The sequence below is a fragment of the Strix uralensis genome, chromosome 1 (assembly GCF_047716275.1).
Source record: "Strix uralensis isolate ZFMK-TIS-50842 chromosome 1, bStrUra1, whole genome shotgun sequence".
Taxonomy (NCBI): Eukaryota; Metazoa; Chordata; class Aves; order Strigiformes; family Strigidae; genus Strix; species Strix uralensis.
The window spans coordinates 83,493,575-83,514,240 of record NC_133972.1 but is presented as its reverse complement, the minus strand read 5'-3'; the positions used below and the strand labels follow the sequence as shown (position 1 = coordinate 83,514,240).

Here is a 20,666-nt window from a genome sequence, read left to right as displayed (position 1 = left end):
TGATCACACATTAATCTAGAGAAATCAAAACAGGATAAAAATTTGCGTTGTGTGTCTCACTGTAACCTTACATACTGCTACATGGCTTTGCCCATCCAACTGTTTGTTGTTTCTGTGTTAATGTTTTCAGTCAGTAGCCTCCTATTTGTATGTTGATGCAAACGGATTTGATCGCTGCTGGTTTGAACATGAAGCACATAGTTGAGTTATAAGCTTTGTTTGTCTGTTTAGGTTCAAGGCTAGGAACACTTATCTTCAGAACGACACTTGAATTATAAAGCATGTTTTATTTTCTGTAAGATAATTCTGTTTACCATGCTTTGCCATAATTAGAAGTGTGGCAGCCCACACAGCTGAGATCATTCTAAATTGTTTGCTAATTATACAAATCCCAAGCATTTTTTTTTAAAGCACTATATTACCTCAAGACTTTTCTCAAATTAAGATTAGAAGGATAAAGAAAACTGAAGTCCCTGTTTGTTCAAAATTTAAAATAGTAAGCATTTTCTATTTTAATTAGTTGGAAAATTGTTAAATCTGTATATGAGAGTAAGATCATCATAGTCAAACAGTGAGCTATGTCCTTAGCAGCTGTTTGAAGAGTAGACCATAAGCTCAACACATCAGCACTTTAAGTTGTTGACACTATAAATAATGGTGAAATGTATTAATGTTAAAATGCAGTAGCTGAATTGACATTCCTAATACTTTCTGAATAACCTGTATAGGAATTTGCAGCTTTTCCCCTACAGGTGCTTTGCAGCAGTAAGGCATATATTCTTACACAGCTTAACAATTCTCTCCCCATTCTTCCTTCTCCACTTATTATCTGTAAAGCCACAATATGTTCATGCAGGCACACACATGCATACAGAAATATTGCTTAATAAAAATCATTGTTTTGTATAGAAGGCTTCTGGAAAGTCAGGTTCCTTCTAATTTTTCACGATTTACTTTGTTTTAAATTCAGAGTTGGTAAAGCAGGAGTGCTCAAACAAATAGCAGAATGTAAAACTTTCTCTAGTTAGAGGGTGTAAATGTTGCCTGCTTTTTAGTACTGCATGATATACTGATAGCTACTGGTTTCCCCATGGCCTGTGGATCTTACGTGTTCTCTTGTTACACTGCTGGGGGGGAAACCATAGAATTCAATTTGTGTCCATGATGTAATTTGAGTAACTAGAATATAGCTAAATTTTAAAAACACATTTCAAATTTCTCATAGAAACTACTGCTAAGCTTTTTATGTTTATCTCCTAAAACCAGCAAATATATGCAGACTTACTTACATGAGATACAAAATGGAAATATCAAGGATTTCCCTTTTTTATTAATGCTGACAGAAAAAACCTGTTTTGCTGAATATGGAGGAAGTTTGGAACCTGTCATTTTTTAAAATTAGTAGGTTTTCATATGTAGAAAATATTTAAAAGGCATCTGCTATATATGCAGCAAATGTATGTTTATGTATAGCTACATAAGTAATGTAAAAAAAAAAATCACTTGGGAATATCTGAATTCAAACAATTTCCACATATTTATGGGTAATAAATTTCACTGCAATCTCAGGTTTTGACAGCTGGAATGTATTGCAACAATATATCTCTTCCTTAGTTTGCAAAAAGGCTTGGTGAAATACATTTCATGGATAATCCAAGGATTCTCCATTTTCTACCTGCATAGACCACCAAGGGAAACTTGAGGAGTTTCACATACATGCTGCTTGGATGGTGGTTAGATCTAAAATAGGCTTGAATGACTTTGAGGAAAGCTTAGTGGCATCTGGGAAGGTGCTGTTTGTCACATTGTAAAAGGTCTGAAATGTATCTTTCGGTGTGGGAAAACTACAAGGGGTTTGGCCTAGCTGGAGACATCTATTTTGCATGTGACAGCTATGTAATAAATACCGTTCCACTGAGTTAGGAACAGCATTTAGATTAAACTGTTAAACTCAAATTGGCATTGTTTTAGTATTTAATTATACATCATTATATGTATAATTATAATACATAATTTTATTAATATTTGAATTATAATACATAATTACTTGCTAAACAGTAGAGAGTTCAAGTTTTAAAATAGCTGAAAATAAGGAAAACATCATCATATTGTTGAATTTGTCAGGTTTGTGCTGATTGCCAGACCACTTCAGCTTTCTTCATGCCGTTGCATATATGAAGCACTAGTGTAGCAGTATTTGCTTAGCTTCTAATTTTGGTTTGCTTTTTGTGTTTTTTCTTTCTCTCTCTTGGTTGTGCCGTTCTTCTTCCCATGATACTGTGCTCGCTCTTTCCGTGCATCACCTGTGATACCCCCCTGCTCCGACCGTTCAGCTGTTGGTGAAGGGGGTACATGAAACTCTGGTAGCTCAGAGAGTTGTTCCTGCTCTCATTACTCTCTCCAGTGACCCTGAAATGTAAGTTTCCTGACTGTCTTATATACCTAGCATCCCTCTTAATACTTAGGAAGAAATAACCATCAGTTCTGTCTCTTATTCTAGCGGAACAAAAATTGAGTTACTTTTAAACAAATATAACTTTTAAATTGCTTATTTGTAAATAAAAAGGTTTGCTGCAACAGCTAGAATATACTAGATAAAATTGCTGAATAAACTGTAAATAGAAAACTTAAATGTAATTTCATTTTTATGTTTTTTTATATTTAATCACGTTCTCAGTTTTGAAATTTGCTTACATCATTTCTGGCAGAAAGCTGTATATTAATGTGTTCTGTATTGCTATCAGCTTTACTACTGCAAAATTAAGTATCATATACATTACTGAAATGCAAAATAGTTTTGACTGTATGTAAATTCTGAAAGACAACCATAGTACTTCATTTCCTGGACATGATGTGATATTTCTTTCAAGCTGAGGAGGGATGCTTTGCTAATCTCACTAACAGGTTGTTACTAATAAATGCTAGAGCATGAATACTGTCTTAATCGTTTTAATGTCTTGTGTGGGTGACTAAACCAAGAAAAACCCCAAGAGTCTGCCTGCCCATCCTCAGTCACAGCTAACCCAGTTCTTTAAGTTTACCAAACCGTTTTTTATTGCATGTTGACTGGTTTACAGCTGACTCTTCGAGGCATGAGTGAAGCCTTAGTTGACAAGCGGGTTGCTCCGGCCCTTGTTACCTTGTCCAGTGATCCTGAATTGTGAGTTTCAGATTGAGACCTTGAGTTAATCCTGTCTGTCTTTTTCCTGGTCTGCTTTTTTTGTTTTGTCATTGCTAGAAACTAATGTAACATAAAGTACTAATTTTTAAAGTTTCCTTTATATTTAATTAATTTTATTCTTAATTTTTAATACGTCTTAAAGACTCTTGTTTTTTCTGTTGTAGTTCAGTAAGGATTGCAACAATTCCTGCTTTTGGAACCATCATGGAAACTGTTACTCAGAGAGAGGTAAGACACTTGTTGCCAGGCTGTTGTTTTCGTATCATAAGAAGAGGGTGATTTTTTGTAATAAATCCAGAGGAAAAAAAACCCAGTTTAGAAATTATTTTTCCTTTGTTATATCCTCTTCCAAAATGCTTTCCAGTTTTGCAAAACAAAGAAAAACAGGTACGTAGAGGGGGAGGCCTGTCCTAGAAGATGGGAAATCCTATGCTCAAAATGTTTTTTAAAGCATTCTCCAGTACAGTTGAGAAATCAAAGTCCATTATTTCCAAATAAAATTAGCTTTACTTTAAGATGCTAACCAAAAAGTCGTGGTGGGATTCAGTTACCTCCACATAAGTATATTGTGCCATTTTAGATGCTTTAGGATATCCTTCTTGGCTTCAAACTACTTTATAAGGGCACAAGTCTCTTGTAGTTCCTGTTGTATCTGCTGGTTTAGCCCATGGTGTCCAAGATGGCATTAAAAGACATTATAGTGTCATAACTGAAATAATCCTTGAGGATAATATAGATATGCCATTCCTCCTTGTTTTTTAAATGATGAAACTTTGGTAATAGATCAGAATTCTGAAAAAGACACCCAGGATTCTGCTGTAAACTGTAGAAATACTGTATTTTGTTTTATACAGTAACTGTACAATCAGATTTCTTCAAGTCCTCACAACTTTTTGCAGAGCTTGCATTCTTCCTGTAATTTCAACATATTCTAAAAGAATGTGTTTGAGGAAATGTGAGTAAGAAGTTAGTGATGACTCACAAGTACTTGGAAGATGGATAAGTTACAATTTTGTAGCTTGGAATGCATGCCTATAATCAGTTTGGGAAGAATACTGTTTTGTTACCACACAAAAATTACTGTATCCATTGCCTTAGAGTACAGAGGTGGTACCGCCTTCCAAACTGTATCAGAAAATTTTATTTTTACAACTTTGAATGCTAATTAAATACTTATGTTGTCTTAGATATATTTGTATTTTCAGGTTTTCTAGTAGGTAGTTGAAATCTTTTTAATTTCATTGATGTTTACTTTTGCATCTGTCTTCAGCAGAAAATTTTTCAGCATACTAATTGAGATATATTACCAAAAAAAATAACATGAATTCAGATCTAATTAAACAGGAAAACTCCAAAAATATTAATAGTAAGAGGGAAATTTAAATAGCAGGTAGAAAATGGGAGTATCAAAACTGAGGAAACCTCAGGAGGAAAGACCAGCTATATGGAACCACCTGTTATAGTTAAAGATAGATGAGATTAAAACACTGTTAACAGTCTTTAAAAGGTATAGCTGCATCAAAGAGTTTGGAACATCTGTCAGACAACAATTGTAAATTAACAGAAGATCCAAGGTTTATCATCTGAAATATGGAAGACTATAGACATGCTCCGAACTGACCGTAACAGTTTCTAGCATCTTCATTCTTTTGTGTAATTTTTATTTCTCTGGGAATATTTAAGCTTCTGGAAAGAGTAAAAATGCAGCTGGCATCTTTCCTGGAGGACCCTCAATATCAAGACCAACATTCTCTACATACAGAAATCATAAAAACATTTGGAAGAGTTGGACCTAATGCTGAGCCCAGATTTAGAGATGAATGTAAGTTGCATCAGTGGGAAGATGCAGTCTTCCTATTTCTTTCCCAAAGCTAATAGTATGCTTGTTATATTGATTTTTTTTTTGTCTTTACAAAAAGTTTGATGAAAACTCCTGTTTTCAGAATTTAATATCTCCCAGTATTTAAGACTTTGCTAATATGATTTTTACTCTACCTAACATTGTGTATATAGAACACCAGCACATGGTGATGAATGATTTCAGAGCCAGAGGGGACTGGTCACTTCGCTGCAGAGCAAATTTGAGTTATCTTTTTTTTAATTACTTGTCATGTAAAATGCCTTCCTCTCCTCACCCTCCCCCATTGCTTCATTCCCTGCTGGCCTATAAATTTCAAGTATTCCACGCATCTTAAATGTAAGTTTATCCCGGATTAACAAAACAGCTTTTTTTATGGCCCTGAAATGTAAAGCACATAGTCTAACAATTGACTTTGCTCTTCTGTCTTATAGATACATGTAAACAAAACATGAGGAGCTATCATGCCTCCCAGCTGCAGGTGTGGAGTTTAGCAGCCTAAACTTATTAGGTTTCCTTAATAGTCAGTGAAGATTTCTCATAACATGCATATGTTTTGTCACTAGCTTATCAGATGTATTTATAAAATACAAGCATATTTTAGACAGCTTTAGCAGCAGGAGAGTAATAATGTTGCAAAATGTTTTCTGTAACCAGCTATTATTTCAAAGGTACTGTGAGGTACCTTTTTATTTTAGGTGGTGTTACCACAGTTTTATTTCAAGTTTGAGTGGGATCAGTTAAATCCGCAAGGGCAGTCCCATCAAAAGCCGTTATTTGCAGTTCTTATTCCACACTGATGTGTGATCCTTCAGATGCCTGCAATTACCACTTAGCAACTGTTTAATGCTAAGCAAGTCTACGGAAAGCAGTTTCAAATACTTATTCCACTATTTACTTTTACAGTTGTTATTCCACACTTGCACAAGTTAGCCTTGGTGAACAACCAGCAGTCTGTGGATTCGAAGAGGCTAGATATCGCTACCCACCTGTTTGAAGCCTACAGTGCTCTTTCCTGTTGTTGTATCCTTTTTTTAGGGGAAGTTTAGCTGTTAATTCTCTGGTGCGGGGAGAAGATTAATGCTTGAGAGGTAACTAAGTTTATCTTTGAATGTGTGTTATAAAACATGGTCTGCTCAGTATAAAGAGGTTTTTTCAGAAGGTGGATGTGGTGGGTTGACCTTGGCTGGACACCAGGTGCCCACCAAGCTGTTCTGTCACTCCCCTTCTCAGCAGGATGGGAGAGGGAGAAAATAAGATGGAAAAAAAACCTCGTGGGTCAAGATAAAGGCAGTTTAATAAAGCAAAGACTGTGAGCAGAAGCAAAGGAAAACAAAAGATTTATTCTCTATTTTCCCATCAGCAGGCAATGTCCAGCCACTTTCTGGGAAGCAGGGCTTCAGTATGTGTAGCGGTTGCTCCGGAAGACAAACGTCATAATAATTAATGCCCCCCCCTCCTCCTTTCCCTTAGCTTTTATTGCTGAGCAGACACAATATGGTATGGAGTATCCCTTTGGTCTCTTTGGGTCAGCTGTCCTGGCTATGTCCCCTCCCAAGATTTTGCCCATCCCCAGTCTACTGGATGAGGGGGGAATGTTGGAGAGAGAGCCTTGATGCTGTGTGAGCACTGCTCAGCAGTAGCCAAAACACTGGTGTGTTATCAACACCTTTCTAGCTACCAGCACCAAGCACAGCACTATGAGGGCTGCTGTGGGGAAAATTAACTCCATCTCAGCCAGACCCAACACAGTGGAACTGATAGATACATTAAAAAATAAATAAATAAATAAATAAATAAACCCCCAAAACCAAAAAAACCCACACCCAACTACAAAAAGCCCTTGATCTTAACCAGTAAATTAAGAAAAAATATGAAAAGAACAGTTCAGATATATGAAATGTATTGTTAATTGTTAAATTAAGATGTTTTTTCTTTTTTTGCCAAATGCTCTTCTATTTTCTTGGGTTTTCTAGTCCCTGTGTTCAGTAGAATAACATTATAAGAAGACAGCAAACAAAATTGTATAATATCAGAAGACAATCCTTATAATACCTTAACAACTTGTTTTTTAGTTATTTCAGAGGATTTAATGGTCAATCACTTTTTACCAGGACTTAAGTGTTTACGAACTGACATGGAACATCTCTCACCGGAGCATGAGGTGAGCAGTGATATTTACTGAGTATGAGATGCAGGTGGCAGCAAAAGCTGAAATGTAATGGTATTTAAAATCAAAAGTTAAGGAAAGTTACTATTAAGTGATAGGAAAATGTAGCATTGAGGGGTTTTCTAATAAGGAGTAGGTCACATGATTTAAAAAACAGAAAAGTCTTTTAAAAGATACTTCTAAGCCGAGGACTTCTGCAGAGAAATAAACTTGTCAGAAATGCATGTAGAAACACAGATCTTTGTAGACTGAAGAAAAAAGAAAATGTTTTTACCATCTGTTTTTTCGTCAAAACAAGGATACACTAAAACCAGTGACCACAGTGTCACAGAATCATAGAATGGTTTGCATTGGAAGGGACCTTAAAGATCATCTAGTTCCAACCCCCCTGCCATGGGCAGGGACACCTTCCACTAGACCAGGTTGCTCAAAGCCCTGTCCAACCTGGCCTTGAATGCAGATGAAATTTGGTGGAATGCAGGAGAAAAATGATAGGCAAGGGTGAGGAAAGTATAGTCCTGAAATACGTGGGATGCACTTCATATCTGGAGCACAGTGTCCGGTTCTGGGCTCCCCATGACAAAAGCATGTACTGGAGAGAGCCTAGCGAAGGGCCATGAAGGGACTGGAGCATCTCTTATAGGAGGAGTGTCAGAGAGCTGGGACTGTTCAGCTTGGAGAAAAGAAGGCTTGGGAGGGATCTTATCAGTGTATATAAATACCTGAAGGGAGGGAGCCAGGCTCTTCTCAGTGGTGCCCATTGACGGGACCAGAGGCAATGGGCACAAACTGAAACACGGGAGGTTCTCTCTGAACATCAGGAAACACTTCTTCACTGTGAGGGTGACTGAGCACTGGCAGAGGTTGCCCACAGAGGTTGTGGAGTCTCCACCCTTGGACATACTCAAAAGCTATCTGGACGCAGTCCTGGGCAACTGGCTCCAGATGGCCCTTTTTGAGCAGGGGATTGGACCAGACACCTCTAGAAGTCTCTGCCGGTCTCAACCGTTCTGTGAATTGTAAAAAGCAGATTGTAATAAGCAGACAGGACAACGTGGGAGCTAACAAGATCTCCGGTAGAAGGAGCTTACAGAAAGTTGCAAAAGAGAAGAGTTAGCAGGAGAAGCTGACTTGAGAAACTTGAAAGTCTTGGACATATGTCTATGCAGTTTTTTGTAAATACTTGAAAAGGATGAACGCTAACAGAGATTAAAACATGTAGACATTAAGTCAGTAGCTGAAAACGAGAGATGTAGTTTAGTTGCATGTTGAGCAAGTCTTGACAGTATGGACATTTCAAGTGATAGAGGAAGAGATTTAATCAAAATGTACAAAGGAACATCTTTCTGGTTTTTGAAGGTTGACACTGCATTTTCATGGATTACGTTGTACTTAAGAAAAGTAATTACTTTTCCTTATGTTTGTGAAAGTGACTCAATTGAGATGACTATATTCTCTAGAAGTTCTAACTTCTTACATTTTGTAACAAAGTCCCTTCTCCCAGTTATATTTTCAGTCTAATGGGCTATAGTCTTGTTCTTCTATTTTCTGTATATTATTATATTGGTTTATGTAATTTACCATATGTGGAACTGGAGGTGAATTAGTTTGAGGAACTTTCAGACCTAAAAGGAACGAATCTGACTCCAGAGAGCTGAGTCAGGAAGGACAGTAGTGACCTGAGCATCAGTCAGAGGCAACAGAATTACACTTCTTTACGACAGGCAGCATTGAAGGAGATCTGGCAATGATACTCTGTATTCAGAGATTGCTGGGAGATGTATTGTGTTTTGGGAAGTCTAAGAATATATCTCAAAGTTGTAGTAGGCAAAAGTTGGATTTAGTTTAATTTTCCTATAGTAGTGCAACTTCTAAGGTTTAAGGCATAGTCAGTTCAAAAGATGCCCTGAATTAGAACAAAAGAGCTTATTTGATTGAGTTTGAGTCTTGTGGCCAGAGAAGGAACTGAGGGCTTAAATAGGATTATAAATAAATAAAGACAGCTCTCAATCTGCCTTTACCACAGTCTACATCACTGTGATTAATTGGCTTCAAACATGATGCCAAATGCTTTATTTTTTATCCAGAGAGAAAGATAAATTTAAAAATATCTACTCCTGCTCCAGTGGGTTAGAAAACTCACTACAACTTTTTCTGTAGAAATGGAAATCTGGTGCTTAATCAGCTCCGTGCTACAACAGGATATTTGTAGGCACCGTGATAGACACCTGAAGCCCATTTAGTTCTAATGTCTGTCTTTCAAGCCTTCTGTCTTAATATTATGTTTTCTGAAGTAAATGTGATTTACTGTTTATTTGCACAAACAGAATTAACCCTTTTCTCATTGTTTTGGTCACAGTGGTGTTATTCATGATTCAAAAACACATTTTCTCATTCACAGAGCCTTAGCTCTTGTGGCTCTAACATCAGTACAGAGTTTATGCTGATCTTGGAAATGTAATGTTTGTGGAATTGACTTATGATCCTGTCAGGCAGCATTTACCAGTTATCCCTCATATTTGCTTTCCTTTAATTCTTATAAAGAAAAGTGCAAGTTTGGCATTTAAGCCAGACCCTCTCATCTTTAAAATAAACATTTCACCTTGTGCAGACATTTCAGATACTTTGCCAGTTCTCTAATTTCATGTTGAGTCCCTTCTTCCCCCTTCTCCACTTGCCTTCTATTTCTTTTCAAAATAATTGGATTTTGAGTTGCATGATAGTGAGATATAAGTACTTGATAAAAATATTTAGTCCATCTGCAGTATTGTTTATAATACTTAAGCACATGTTATGTCTCTTAAATGTCTCTGTATTTAGAGTTACATCTCTAAAATATTTCTCTTAAAGGAGGTCTAAATGATTTCATAGTCAGTCTATGACCAAAAAAAGAGAACCCAAAGGAATAAATGTAAGCAGTATGTGCAATATCATCATGTAAAATTGCCATATGGATACTATATTTATACCTTAGCTCTGTTTCACCCTGAACTTTAAGACAAATTGATGTGGGGAAGAGGGAAGAATTGTTCCACTTCAAGAATTATGCAGCGTTACTGGAAGGAGCTGTACAATGGCTGGGGGCTCCATGCCAGTATTCAAATGAATCTGGGTCCTTGCTGAATTATTCTCCGCCTTGATAAAGACTTCATATTGTTGATATTTGGAGCATCTGGATTCAGATAGATGTACAAAGCAGTAGAAGTGCCTCAGTGCACAGGTAGAAATGCTACATAACAAAAATTATGGCCGCTGTGCTTAGAAATTTCAGTTTTGTTACAGAAAGAAAAGCTTGCTTTTTCACTCAAATTCAGAATGCATTTCTCTTGTGCCTCTGTACTCTTGAGTTTACTTGCATTATATTTTATGCAAATGAAGGACAGCAAATTTAGCAGTAAGAGTTGTAGTGCTGTTACTCATATGCAGGTTTGCGTGCTGCTTTCTGAAACATTCCAAGAGTATATAACACCTGCTACCCAAACTGTTTCAAGTGTTGAAGTAATACTTTTTGAGAAATAGAGTGAACAGTGGCACAGATCTACAGACTGGGCCACATTTTATCAGTGTAATAAATGGTTTCATTTAGTGCAGCTGTCTAGTAGGGATTTGACAGAAACCAGCTTTTTTATGTATATAAATACATTTTAAAATAGTTATCACTTGGTAGTAAACAGTAGTGACTGATCTGTATTTTAGATATTGAAATTAGTTTTTTTTCCTTTATTGTATATATGCAGATTTTGGTAAGATACTACTAATTTGAACTGCTTGTAGCTTTGAGATTTAGTTTCTCCTGAGCTGTGAGCAGAGAAAGTTTCCATTTATGCAGTGGGTACGTGTATGTATATATATGTTTATAGTTTCATACTCTGCATTGCAGCTGTTTTGCCTAAGTGTTTCAAATGCTTTTGCCTTAATGTGTTAAAACACTACTGTTGCAGGCAGGGCAGGGAGTTATATATCTGTCCAATGAATTGTATGATTTCTTTCAAAGCCTGCTATTGGGAAACTTTCCTTTATTTTTAGTATGCTGGAGAAATGTAAAATGTCAGTGTGGGGGTGTTTTTAGTCTTAAATATTCTGCAGAAACCTTTAACAGTGCAACTGCTTAAGTAAAGAAAAAAAAGCCTTGATTCACAGAAATCCTGGAAGACAACAGTGAAATGATAGCAAGTTTGCTTTAAGCGCTTCCTTTCCATAACGTCTCAGGATGTCATCACACTTTTTCTTCTTTTCTTGCTTTTTCTTTCATGAATAATGTTGGTAAAGATACAAATTTTAAAAGGTACTTGAAAACTCTCTAAAGGAAAAGAGAGGGAAGATGAATGTATGTCGAAGTTAATTGCTAATAAATAAAAATATTGTTTGAAAAAAAATAAGGCGGTGTGTCACAGAAGTGGGTTTACTTTAGCTCTATTTTAAAAAGCTAGGGGAAGCAGGAGGAAGTCTTGAACTTCTGTAACTATTTCAAAAGCATTTTCTGCCTTAAAGTATTTTGAATGGTTTTGTTGTTTCTAGTCACAAGGCACTATAAGATAGCTGGAATGTAAATGCCCTTGAAAAACAACAGAGAAACTTTTTAAACAGTTCTGCTAATGTTGTTTGTGGAGTAGATTTCCTATGAATTGTTAACCTAAAAAAAATGTCATGTATATCTCTTCCTTATGTGTCTTAGGTTATTTTAAGCTCCATGATAAAAGAGTGTGAACAGAAAGTGGAAAATAAGACCGTCCAAGAACCGCAGGGGTAAGACTTCCACTTCTCTTTTTCTGTGCCTCCAGAGTAATGTTCTGAAGAGTGTATTCCATAATGGTGTCCAAGGCTTGTGACCAGAAATCCCGCACTGACATACTCTGTATTTGAAAGCAGATTTTAGGAACTTTAATTCAGTTTGTGGTTGTAAAACACAGGACAACACTTATTTATTTGTATCACAGCAATTATGTTCTTGTTTTCCCGTGTTACTTTGTTCTTAATTTTTTATCCATTTAAAGCAGTAATTGAATTTCTGTCCTGAATCTGAGAAGGAAAGCGGGGAGTGCTTGGCCTAAGTGCTTAAACCAACACATGTGACACGCACCTTGAAACCCTCTTTCATGGGGGTGGCCTGCAGGCTTCTGGTTGTGGTAATGACCTGCTCCAGGCTGCTGTCCTTGCTTGAGCGTGACTAATGCACACAAGAACAGTTTCTCCAGTGTATAAACTGACCTACCTGTGTGAATATGCTGCTTAGTAAATATGTTGACTTTGGGTAAATGCCACCTATGTTGCACTTCAGTAAAACACCCATTCTAGAAACGCACAGTAAACCCAGCTCTCCAGTGAGGCATCAGACACATGGTGTATGTGCATCAATTCGCCTCATGTGGTAGAGATGGTATCTCGTGTGTGTATGTCTCTCCTGATAACAAAAGAAGCTAACAGACCCACAGATTTGGAAAGCTAAGCATCGTTATGATGAGGTGTTTGTGTTCTTTTGCTTGCTTGTCGCCTGGAATGGCATACCAGCAGATAACTTTTCATGGATTATTATATGACTTAATAAATCCTTAGCAGTGTTGCCAGGAAAAGTTGGAGAAGAAACAATAGGTATCTGAAAAAGAGAATCTGTCCGCAGTCCTGATAGCTTGCCATGGTAATCAAGACAATTAACTGAAACTTGTTTATGTCATGCTTCCATATCTGTAACAAATTGATAGAATTTACTTCTTGAAAGAGCTCAGCCAAAGTCCTGGAAGCAACTGGTAGTTTGAGAACAACTGAAATAGGAAAGGTGTACAAGAATTAAACAGAAGAGATATGGTGTGGAAAAAGAGTCAGTCTCTCATGCACCAAATAAAATATCTCAGGCTTTACTAGGGGTAAGTAGCCTGTTTATTGGTATAGTTGATAATGAACAGAGTGTAGTAAGAAAGGAATCCATTTGAGACATTACCATCAGGTCAACTCTTAAAGGCATACTAGAAATGAACTTCAGACTTTGGAAGTGAAATATTTTAAGACTAAGAATGTCCTGGTTCCTCAACAAATCACAATCCATAGTGTATCTGTTCTAATAAGGTAATTCGTTCTGTCTAGTCATATAGAAGCCCTGTCTAAGGGAGAAGAAATACAAAACTTTGAAGATCTGAAGAATGCACCATCGGTCACCTTTTTTCCTCTTCCCTGTTCATGTAGCAATATTATGAAGTAGGAACTGTACTGACTAAGTGTATTCCAGTTGAGTGGCTATTTTCATGATGAAATAACTGTTTCTTTGACATATTAGTTATTCACAAAATAAGAGCAGGTTTATTTGACTTAATCATTCCACAAGCATATTCCTTGCTTGCAACATAAATAGCCAGTCGATCAAGAACCAAAAAAATGTGTTCGCTCATGCTGTTTTTTCCCTGAGCTTCACTATGTTACTTCCTCAAGCTTTGTACTTTTGCCCTTATCCTTTCTGCCTTTTCTTAAATAGAGCTTTGTGGCATGCATACCTCTGTGTCCCCCAGTAGCCCTACTCTGAATGCCCATCCCCTTCCTGTATCATTTAGGTTCTTCAGCATCTGTGTATTTGCTTATCTTTAAAGAATGGTGAATGCTTAGCTTGCCTTCAGCTGTATTAAAGTTTGGCAATTAAGCCAGCTATTTCCTCAGAAAACAACCTACCTATAATGATTCTTGGCAAGATAGAAACTTGCTAGTTGCCCCATTAGACCCATCCTACTTTTTGCAAGTAAGCATTAGTTTTATCAAGGTCTTCCCTGTACTATGTACCTAGTGCAGTAGATACCCAATAGGTAATTGTGATAAGGCAGAATTAATAGCCAGACTCTTTGCAGATCTGATGTTAAGCAATTGCTGTAGACTCTCACCAGCCAACCTATGTGAGGACATCCCTCCACATAAGCAGTGACTTAATGTTTTGACTAACAACTTGATTAATTAGAATCAGTTGCATACATGGGCATCTATTACTTTGCAAATATTTCCCCTGCCTGGGTTTTAGGGACTCTTTTTTTTTTTTTTTAATCTACAGACTAACTAATATTCTTTTATTCTTTTTTCATTTTAATTCTTTGTGCAATAAAAAAAGCCACCACTTCAGACTTTGAGTATGTAAAGAAAAAAATGAAAGTAGTGTATGTATCTAAATGTGTAAGATAAGACTTTTATGTCTGATAAACTTTTTTTGAAGTAATTTATCACTTCTTGAGCACCTTCTTGACAGCCTTTTAGGAGAAATCATTAGAAAATATGAAATTGATTCCTTCTCAGGCAAATGTGTTCCGAAATAATTTTTTTCCTCTTCCAGAATGCAGCAAATGTAAACAATATCAAACTGGTCTCTTTAAAGAACACCATTAACCTTTTATTATCTTACATGTATTAACTGAACTGTGAAACCTATGTTGTGAAACAAAATTCCTTGGCTGAGCTCTTCCCAATTCTCAAGTGGCGCTCTTCAGCTGGACAGGATTTAAATTTTTTTTTTTCTTTTAAAAATGTGTAATTTTGCCTCTCAAATGTTTTAACATACTTAGTTCATCAAAGCTGTTTTCTGCATGGCTACAGTTTGAGTGGTCAACTTTTATTTCATGTAGGGTATAGACTTACCTTGCTTTAGCTTGTATCAGCGTAGACATGGTAACCTAACTGGAAGAGGTCTGTATTACTTAAAATACCTCTTATGAAAATATTTTGAAATCACAGTTAGTCCTATTAAGCCATTGCAGAAACAAATAAATCCAAACGTGATAAAATGTCCAGTGTATTTTCTTTTGGAATGCAGCTGCTGAAAATTAAGACTTAAAAAGGGTAAGTCTTCACAGTGTGTTGCTTCATTCTTTAATTAGCCTTCCCCTTTGTTATACAAAATCAGGCTATGATTGCAAAAAATTAACACGAGATATTTTACCACTGAAGAAATTACCTTTTTCATACACATTAATACCTCCCTTTTCTTGCTAAACCCTTGCCAATTTCGGTTCCTAATTTCAGTGTTAAATATATATTTGACAAAGAATATAAATACAACTAGGAGATAAATTACTGCTTTTTGTTCACAACATGATGATGCATGCACAAAAATTAAACTGGATGCAAAAACAGTCATAAGATGCTGTTGGTTATCGTATCTTTGCCCCTTACTGTTAGAAAAGGTTGGTCAAATAATATGCGGTCACAGAAAAAAGATTAGACTTTGTCTTTTAAATATTGGATAGCCACTTTTGTTAAACATTTTCTTTAGCAATTAACAAGGTATTTCAATCTTGGGTAACAACTTACGCTACAAACTGTTTTTTATAAAATGTTCAGCATGAATGTTTGTTTTGTCCTAAAGCTTCCCCATAAAACATGCAGAATTCTGTGCAGCATGTAAATCATCTAGACACATTTGATGCTTGCACATTATTTTTGTTTGTGGGTTGGTTTCTCTTTTGTTTTTTAAATAATGAGTAAATGCAAGGACTTTTCTATAGGACTGCTTGTTTCAAACAAGATATGTTATTGCCTTGTTGGGCTCTCTGATTATTTTTTACAGACATGAGACTGAAATTATTTGATTTCATATTGTTTTTACTATTATGTTTAAATGTTCAATTTGAATAGTAATGGAAGTACTTTTGAGGCATATTTAAACTTTTAAGTATGTCAAGTGTTGTGGATTATCTTTCTATTTACAGTAACATAATATTAGAAAACATGAACTTCTAGACACTCCAGTTCTTTATTTTTAACATCAGATGCCTGCTATCCCCCCAAAATGTTTTGAAAGTCAATTGAACATTTCCTGGTTTTCCTCAAGCTTATTCAGGATCATTAGAATAATGACAGCACAGTTTTCTTAAAACTACATGTTTGTCACCAGTTCCTAGGCCTTCTTTTCTGAAGTGAGCAATTTCATTTTATTAATGTTGCTAATGCTTGGAATGTACTGTATTTCCCAAATAATTTTCCCTAGTTACACACAACTCTAGGATACATCATAGGCTGGAATAACTTCTTGCTGTTAGCCAGCTGTTTGCAAGTATAAACTGTTATTTACATAATTTATGTGCCCTTGCTTTATCATCAAATCAAGGGAAATTGCACAAGAAAGCCGTCTTACAGTAGTAGTAACTTACCTGCTAAGTTTTATCAACTGGAAATATGCGATTCCTTAGTTGATTGGAGATGTTTAATCAAGCCAAAGATGTCTGGCTTTGTGAAAGAAATATTTCACTTTAAAATATTATACATAATTTCAAAACAGCTATATGTCATCACTGACTGCTAAATAGAATAAAAATATTATTATTATTTTTAAAATAATGTCAGTTTTAATCAGATGTTGTCTAAAAAAGAGATATAACCTGAGAACAATTTTCAAAATTTTAAACTTTACTAAAAATTCAGACATCATACTTTCAATAAAATGATGCTTAAACACTAAATATTAGTTAATGAGTACCTTTGCAGAGCTTTCAGAAAATACCAAGTAATTGTAAGATTTAAAGAGAGGCAATTGATTTGAATAACCTGTTCCAGTAACAGGAGATGTACTGAACAAATTACATAAGAGTATGTTTTGTGATACTCTTAGGTATGCTATGTGAGACATACCTGAGGCCCCTTCAAGGGTCTAGGTCCATTAAGCGCTGTGAAAAGGCAGAATAGAGTGAGAAGACAGCTTAAGAAGTAGAAGGGATGGGGGATGCATTTGAGGGGATGTAGTTGTAATGCAGTTAAGCTGTCTGTAAAGCCACAGCACAGCCTTAGTGAGAAGCTTCCCTTTTGTTTTTTCAAAACTTTCTTTAAAAAGAACCAGAATTCATTACTGCCAAGTGCCCGCCTTTGTGGTATGAAATGGTAAAAAATACTGAATGCATTCCTGCTATGTTTTGAAGAAATAATTTAAATTCTGTTGAAGCAATTTGGAGTTAACTTCAACTTGACCTGCCTTGATACGAAATTGTCTACCAACTTTTTATAATCTTGCAGACTGAAAAGTCAGTTCTTGGAAGCTGGTCTGTGCCAGTAAGACAGTTCTTATGATCTGTCTAATTTTGAAATGCAGAGTCCACACTGAGCTCACATGGGAATATTTCACTGGAAGTGTTTTGTAAAGTTGGCCCTGTTTGATGTTTAAAAAGATGTTTGCCATTTTAAATACAAATATAGGAAGTATGGAATATTTATTAATATTCCTGTTGTCATACATTTGCCTTGTTGGACTATGTCTTGAGACAGATTACTCCTGAACAGTTATGTATATCTGAAGTTGAGCTCAGTGATACGTTGTAAATTAATAAAAAAGAAGAAAAACCAGTTTATTTTGCAGCATGGGGATAATTTCTTAATGTGTTGTTCAAAGCTGTAGCATCTTGTCGGTTCAGCATTAATTGGATTGCTCCTTCTAGTCTAGTTTATGGGAAAAACTGTGGACTCTCCATTGTCTTCTCTACTCCATATGAAGTAGGAGCACTCAAGTGAAGGTAGCAGGAGTGGTGTTCACAACAACGAGAAGGAGAAAGCTCTTCACCCAGTGAGGAGTAGACCTAGTAGGACTCACTGCTCCAGGGTGGGGTTTACAAGAAATTTACAGAGAGGTCAAGGGAAGGCTGAAGAAGTATGTAAAATAAAGATCCATCGGGAGTTACTAGATTGACAGACCACACCAATTTTAAACTCTGCTCTGGTGGAAATAGTTGGAAAATAAGAGTTGAAAAATAAGGAGAGAGGTCACTGGTTTGTGCTTACCTTGCTTTTACTCTTCCCTACACGTCTGCCAATGATCGCTGTTGCAGGCAGGATATTTGGGCTAGATAGATCCTTGGTCTGAACTAGTACTGTTGCTGTTATACTAAATAAACATAAGGATTGGCATTTCTGGTGAGAAGGTAATCTCACCAATCTTTCACAGTATGCATCACTGGAGCAATTGCCAAATAGCTAACAAATGCTAATGTGACTTCCAAAGATAGTAAAAAGTAGTATGCACAAAAATATCTTACAATATTTACTAGGACTTTGAGGACATGGTAATTTAACAGTGTATATTTGGGCTTAGTGGTGATGTTTTTTCAATTCTTGATGGACTGTGGCCTTTTGTGATGTTGAAACTTCTAAAATCCAAAGACAGTTCAGTTGCTTATTAAATAACAGTGCAGTGTTCTTTTTTCGTTATAGTCACTAAATTTTTTACTTTCCTAGCTCAATGTCAATTGCAGCAAGCCTTGTGAGTGAAGATACAAAGACCAAGTTTTTGAACAAAATGGGCCAGCTGACTACATCGGGTGCGATGTTGGCTAATGTGTTTCAGAGGAAGAAGTAAGATGGGAAAAGGAACTCCCAGCTAACACTAAGATGGACCTCACAGAGACTGGTTCCTGTACTTGAAGTACTTGCCTTTTAATTTCTTCTGTCTTACGTTCTTGTAGTATAATTTTATTCTAACCTCCAAAGATATTTGCACTGCTTTTGAATATCGCTGTGTATCTGTTAATTTTGGGTTAACTGTGGTTGATACAAAACTGAAATCATAGTCTGTACCAAGTCCCTGTTCTGTGTTCTTGTCTCTCCAGCATAGTTTTTTTTTATATAGTGGAAGGTTTTTTTTATTTTCTGACAGGATATCAGCAAATATCTGTATTATACATGGAGCTATTATGACGGTACTTAAAATAATGTAAATTTGAAGTCATTGTCATGAAGTAATAAAAGTGGAGATTACTTATGTATTTAAATTATGAAAGAGTAATGCAGATTTTTTTATTATGTTTCTAAAAAGAAGAGGAAGAGCCACCAGCATTTGTCTGTGCTTCTAGGGTTGTTTTTGTAAGTATAGTGCATCTTGAATCTAGAGGAATTGCAGTATCTAATGTATGAGACTGCTTGCACTGCATCAGTCTGCAGGGAATGCTCATGTTCCAGATGCTTTATGCTGACATTGTAAATGCTGTACAAAGTCCTTCAGATAAAATTCTCACATCTGTTGTGTTTTTTTGAGGGATGTGTTCTTTTGTTGGGGTTTTTGTTTTGTTTTAAAGCACTTTAACAACCAGTCTACACATCCACTAAGTAAAGGAAAAATATGATAAATTAATAAATGTTAATAGATATATTGGCACAGGGGTCCCAGTACAGTTCTGTAGGCAGAGGAAACTTACACAGGAGAAAGTGCTTTCATCTTACACTCAGTGTGCAGTTCTGTGTACTGTGAAAGCTAAAAATAAGATATTTTGTTGTTTAGATTGAATCTCAGTTCAAGCTTAATTTCAAAGTATTTAAAATTATGTTAAGAGAGTTTGACGTGCAGTTTCTTTACAATGTTAAGTAGACTGCATACGTACTTTATAAAAATGACATTACAAGGAGTATCTTCAACAACTACCAAATATTTTTGTTAGCAAGGAAGCATTAACTACCAAATCCTTTTATTCTTATGCAGCACTCTTTTTTTTTTTTTTTTCCTTCCCCTTTCCCCCCCCCCCCCCCCCCCCTTCTTTATGTCAATGTAAGCTTCTGAAAGTAAACTCAAGTGCATGCATGAACTGGTATGAGGTGGCAAAACAAAAAAGCTCAAGCCTTCTCTGACACGGTACCATTCAGTTAGAAGTATTAGCATCTTCGAGGACAGGGGAAGCAAAAGGAGTGAGGGAAGAAAGCATTCACTTCTCAAACAGAATACGGATGGAGGAGCACTTCAGGTATTGCCCTTAGATGGAACTAATGGAGATCATTTCAGACTTCTAACTGCTTCGTGTCTGTGCCTGTTGGCTCTGCATATACTGTTGCCTGCCATGTTTGTGTTGTGACAGGGCCTGCTGCACACTTGCACGCTGTCGGTCCCTTTACACTGCACTGATGAAACATTTTTCTTGAGATTACAGACAGCTCCATGCCTTCCTGTTGCTTGTTGCCATGAAAGTATACTTTTAGCAGACTGACTGTGAAATGGAGACATTCCTGAGGAATGGGAAGTGGTGACGTTCCTCTCTATTGTTCTGTTGTCAATAAAAAGTTTTGTATACCTGCCTTGTCTTGTTACTTCTAGTCTTCTCCGAAAAAGATTATCATATCAAAACAGCCATTACAGGAGAGAGATCTAATGCACAGAAATCCTTTAGCCTTAACTGGTTTTTTTTACATAACAGATGGTGGACTGAACTTGCTAAATTTCCCATCTCGGTGTGTCTCTTTCACTCTGACTTCTAGTCATGTGACTTTATTGCGATTTTCATGCAGGGTCTCCTCTCCTGTGTCACACTTTTTTTTTTTTATTTTTTTTTTTTCCCTGTATCTGTTCCAGTATTGCAGTGCCAGAGATAGCTCTGTAGTCGTGAGACCAAAATGAGTTCTTTATGGTTAAACTCCTACTTGCCAAAGCAGGGCAGCTGCCTGCAGGCTGCCTGTGAGAGTGGCTCCTAGCCCACACTGAACTTCAACCAGTGTTTGGAAACCTGCTAATTGCCACAAGCCAAAAAACT

General features: G+C 36.4%; 1 protein-coding gene across 8 annotated transcripts in view; it reads left to right on the top strand.

Moving 5' to 3' along the window:
* RELCH (RAB11 binding and LisH domain, coiled-coil and HEAT repeat containing) overlaps nucleotides 1–20,214 on the top strand; it is an 83,237-nt gene extending 63,023 nt beyond the window's left edge. For 4 of the 8 annotated variants that reach the window (XM_074873614.1, XM_074873594.1, XM_074873637.1 and 1 more), the window contains 7 exons: nucleotides 2,334–2,416; nucleotides 3,346–3,409; nucleotides 4,865–5,003; nucleotides 5,946–6,062; nucleotides 7,115–7,203; nucleotides 11,885–11,955; nucleotides 18,391–20,214. In XM_074873614.1, the coding sequence (XP_074729715.1) occupies nucleotides 2,334–2,416; nucleotides 3,346–3,409; nucleotides 4,865–5,003; nucleotides 5,946–6,062; nucleotides 7,115–7,203; nucleotides 11,885–11,955; nucleotides 18,391–18,511 (684 nt within the window). In that variant the 3' untranslated portion in view covers nucleotides 18,512–20,214. Of the gene's footprint in view, nucleotides 1–2,333; nucleotides 2,417–3,077; nucleotides 3,161–3,345; nucleotides 3,410–4,864; nucleotides 5,004–5,945; nucleotides 6,063–7,114; nucleotides 7,204–11,884; nucleotides 11,956–18,390 lie in introns of those variants that run through there. The other 4 variants (XM_074873621.1, XM_074873604.1, XR_012629518.1 and 1 more) reach the window with 3 other exon arrangements.
* Nucleotides 20,215–20,666: the final 452 nt, after the last annotated feature.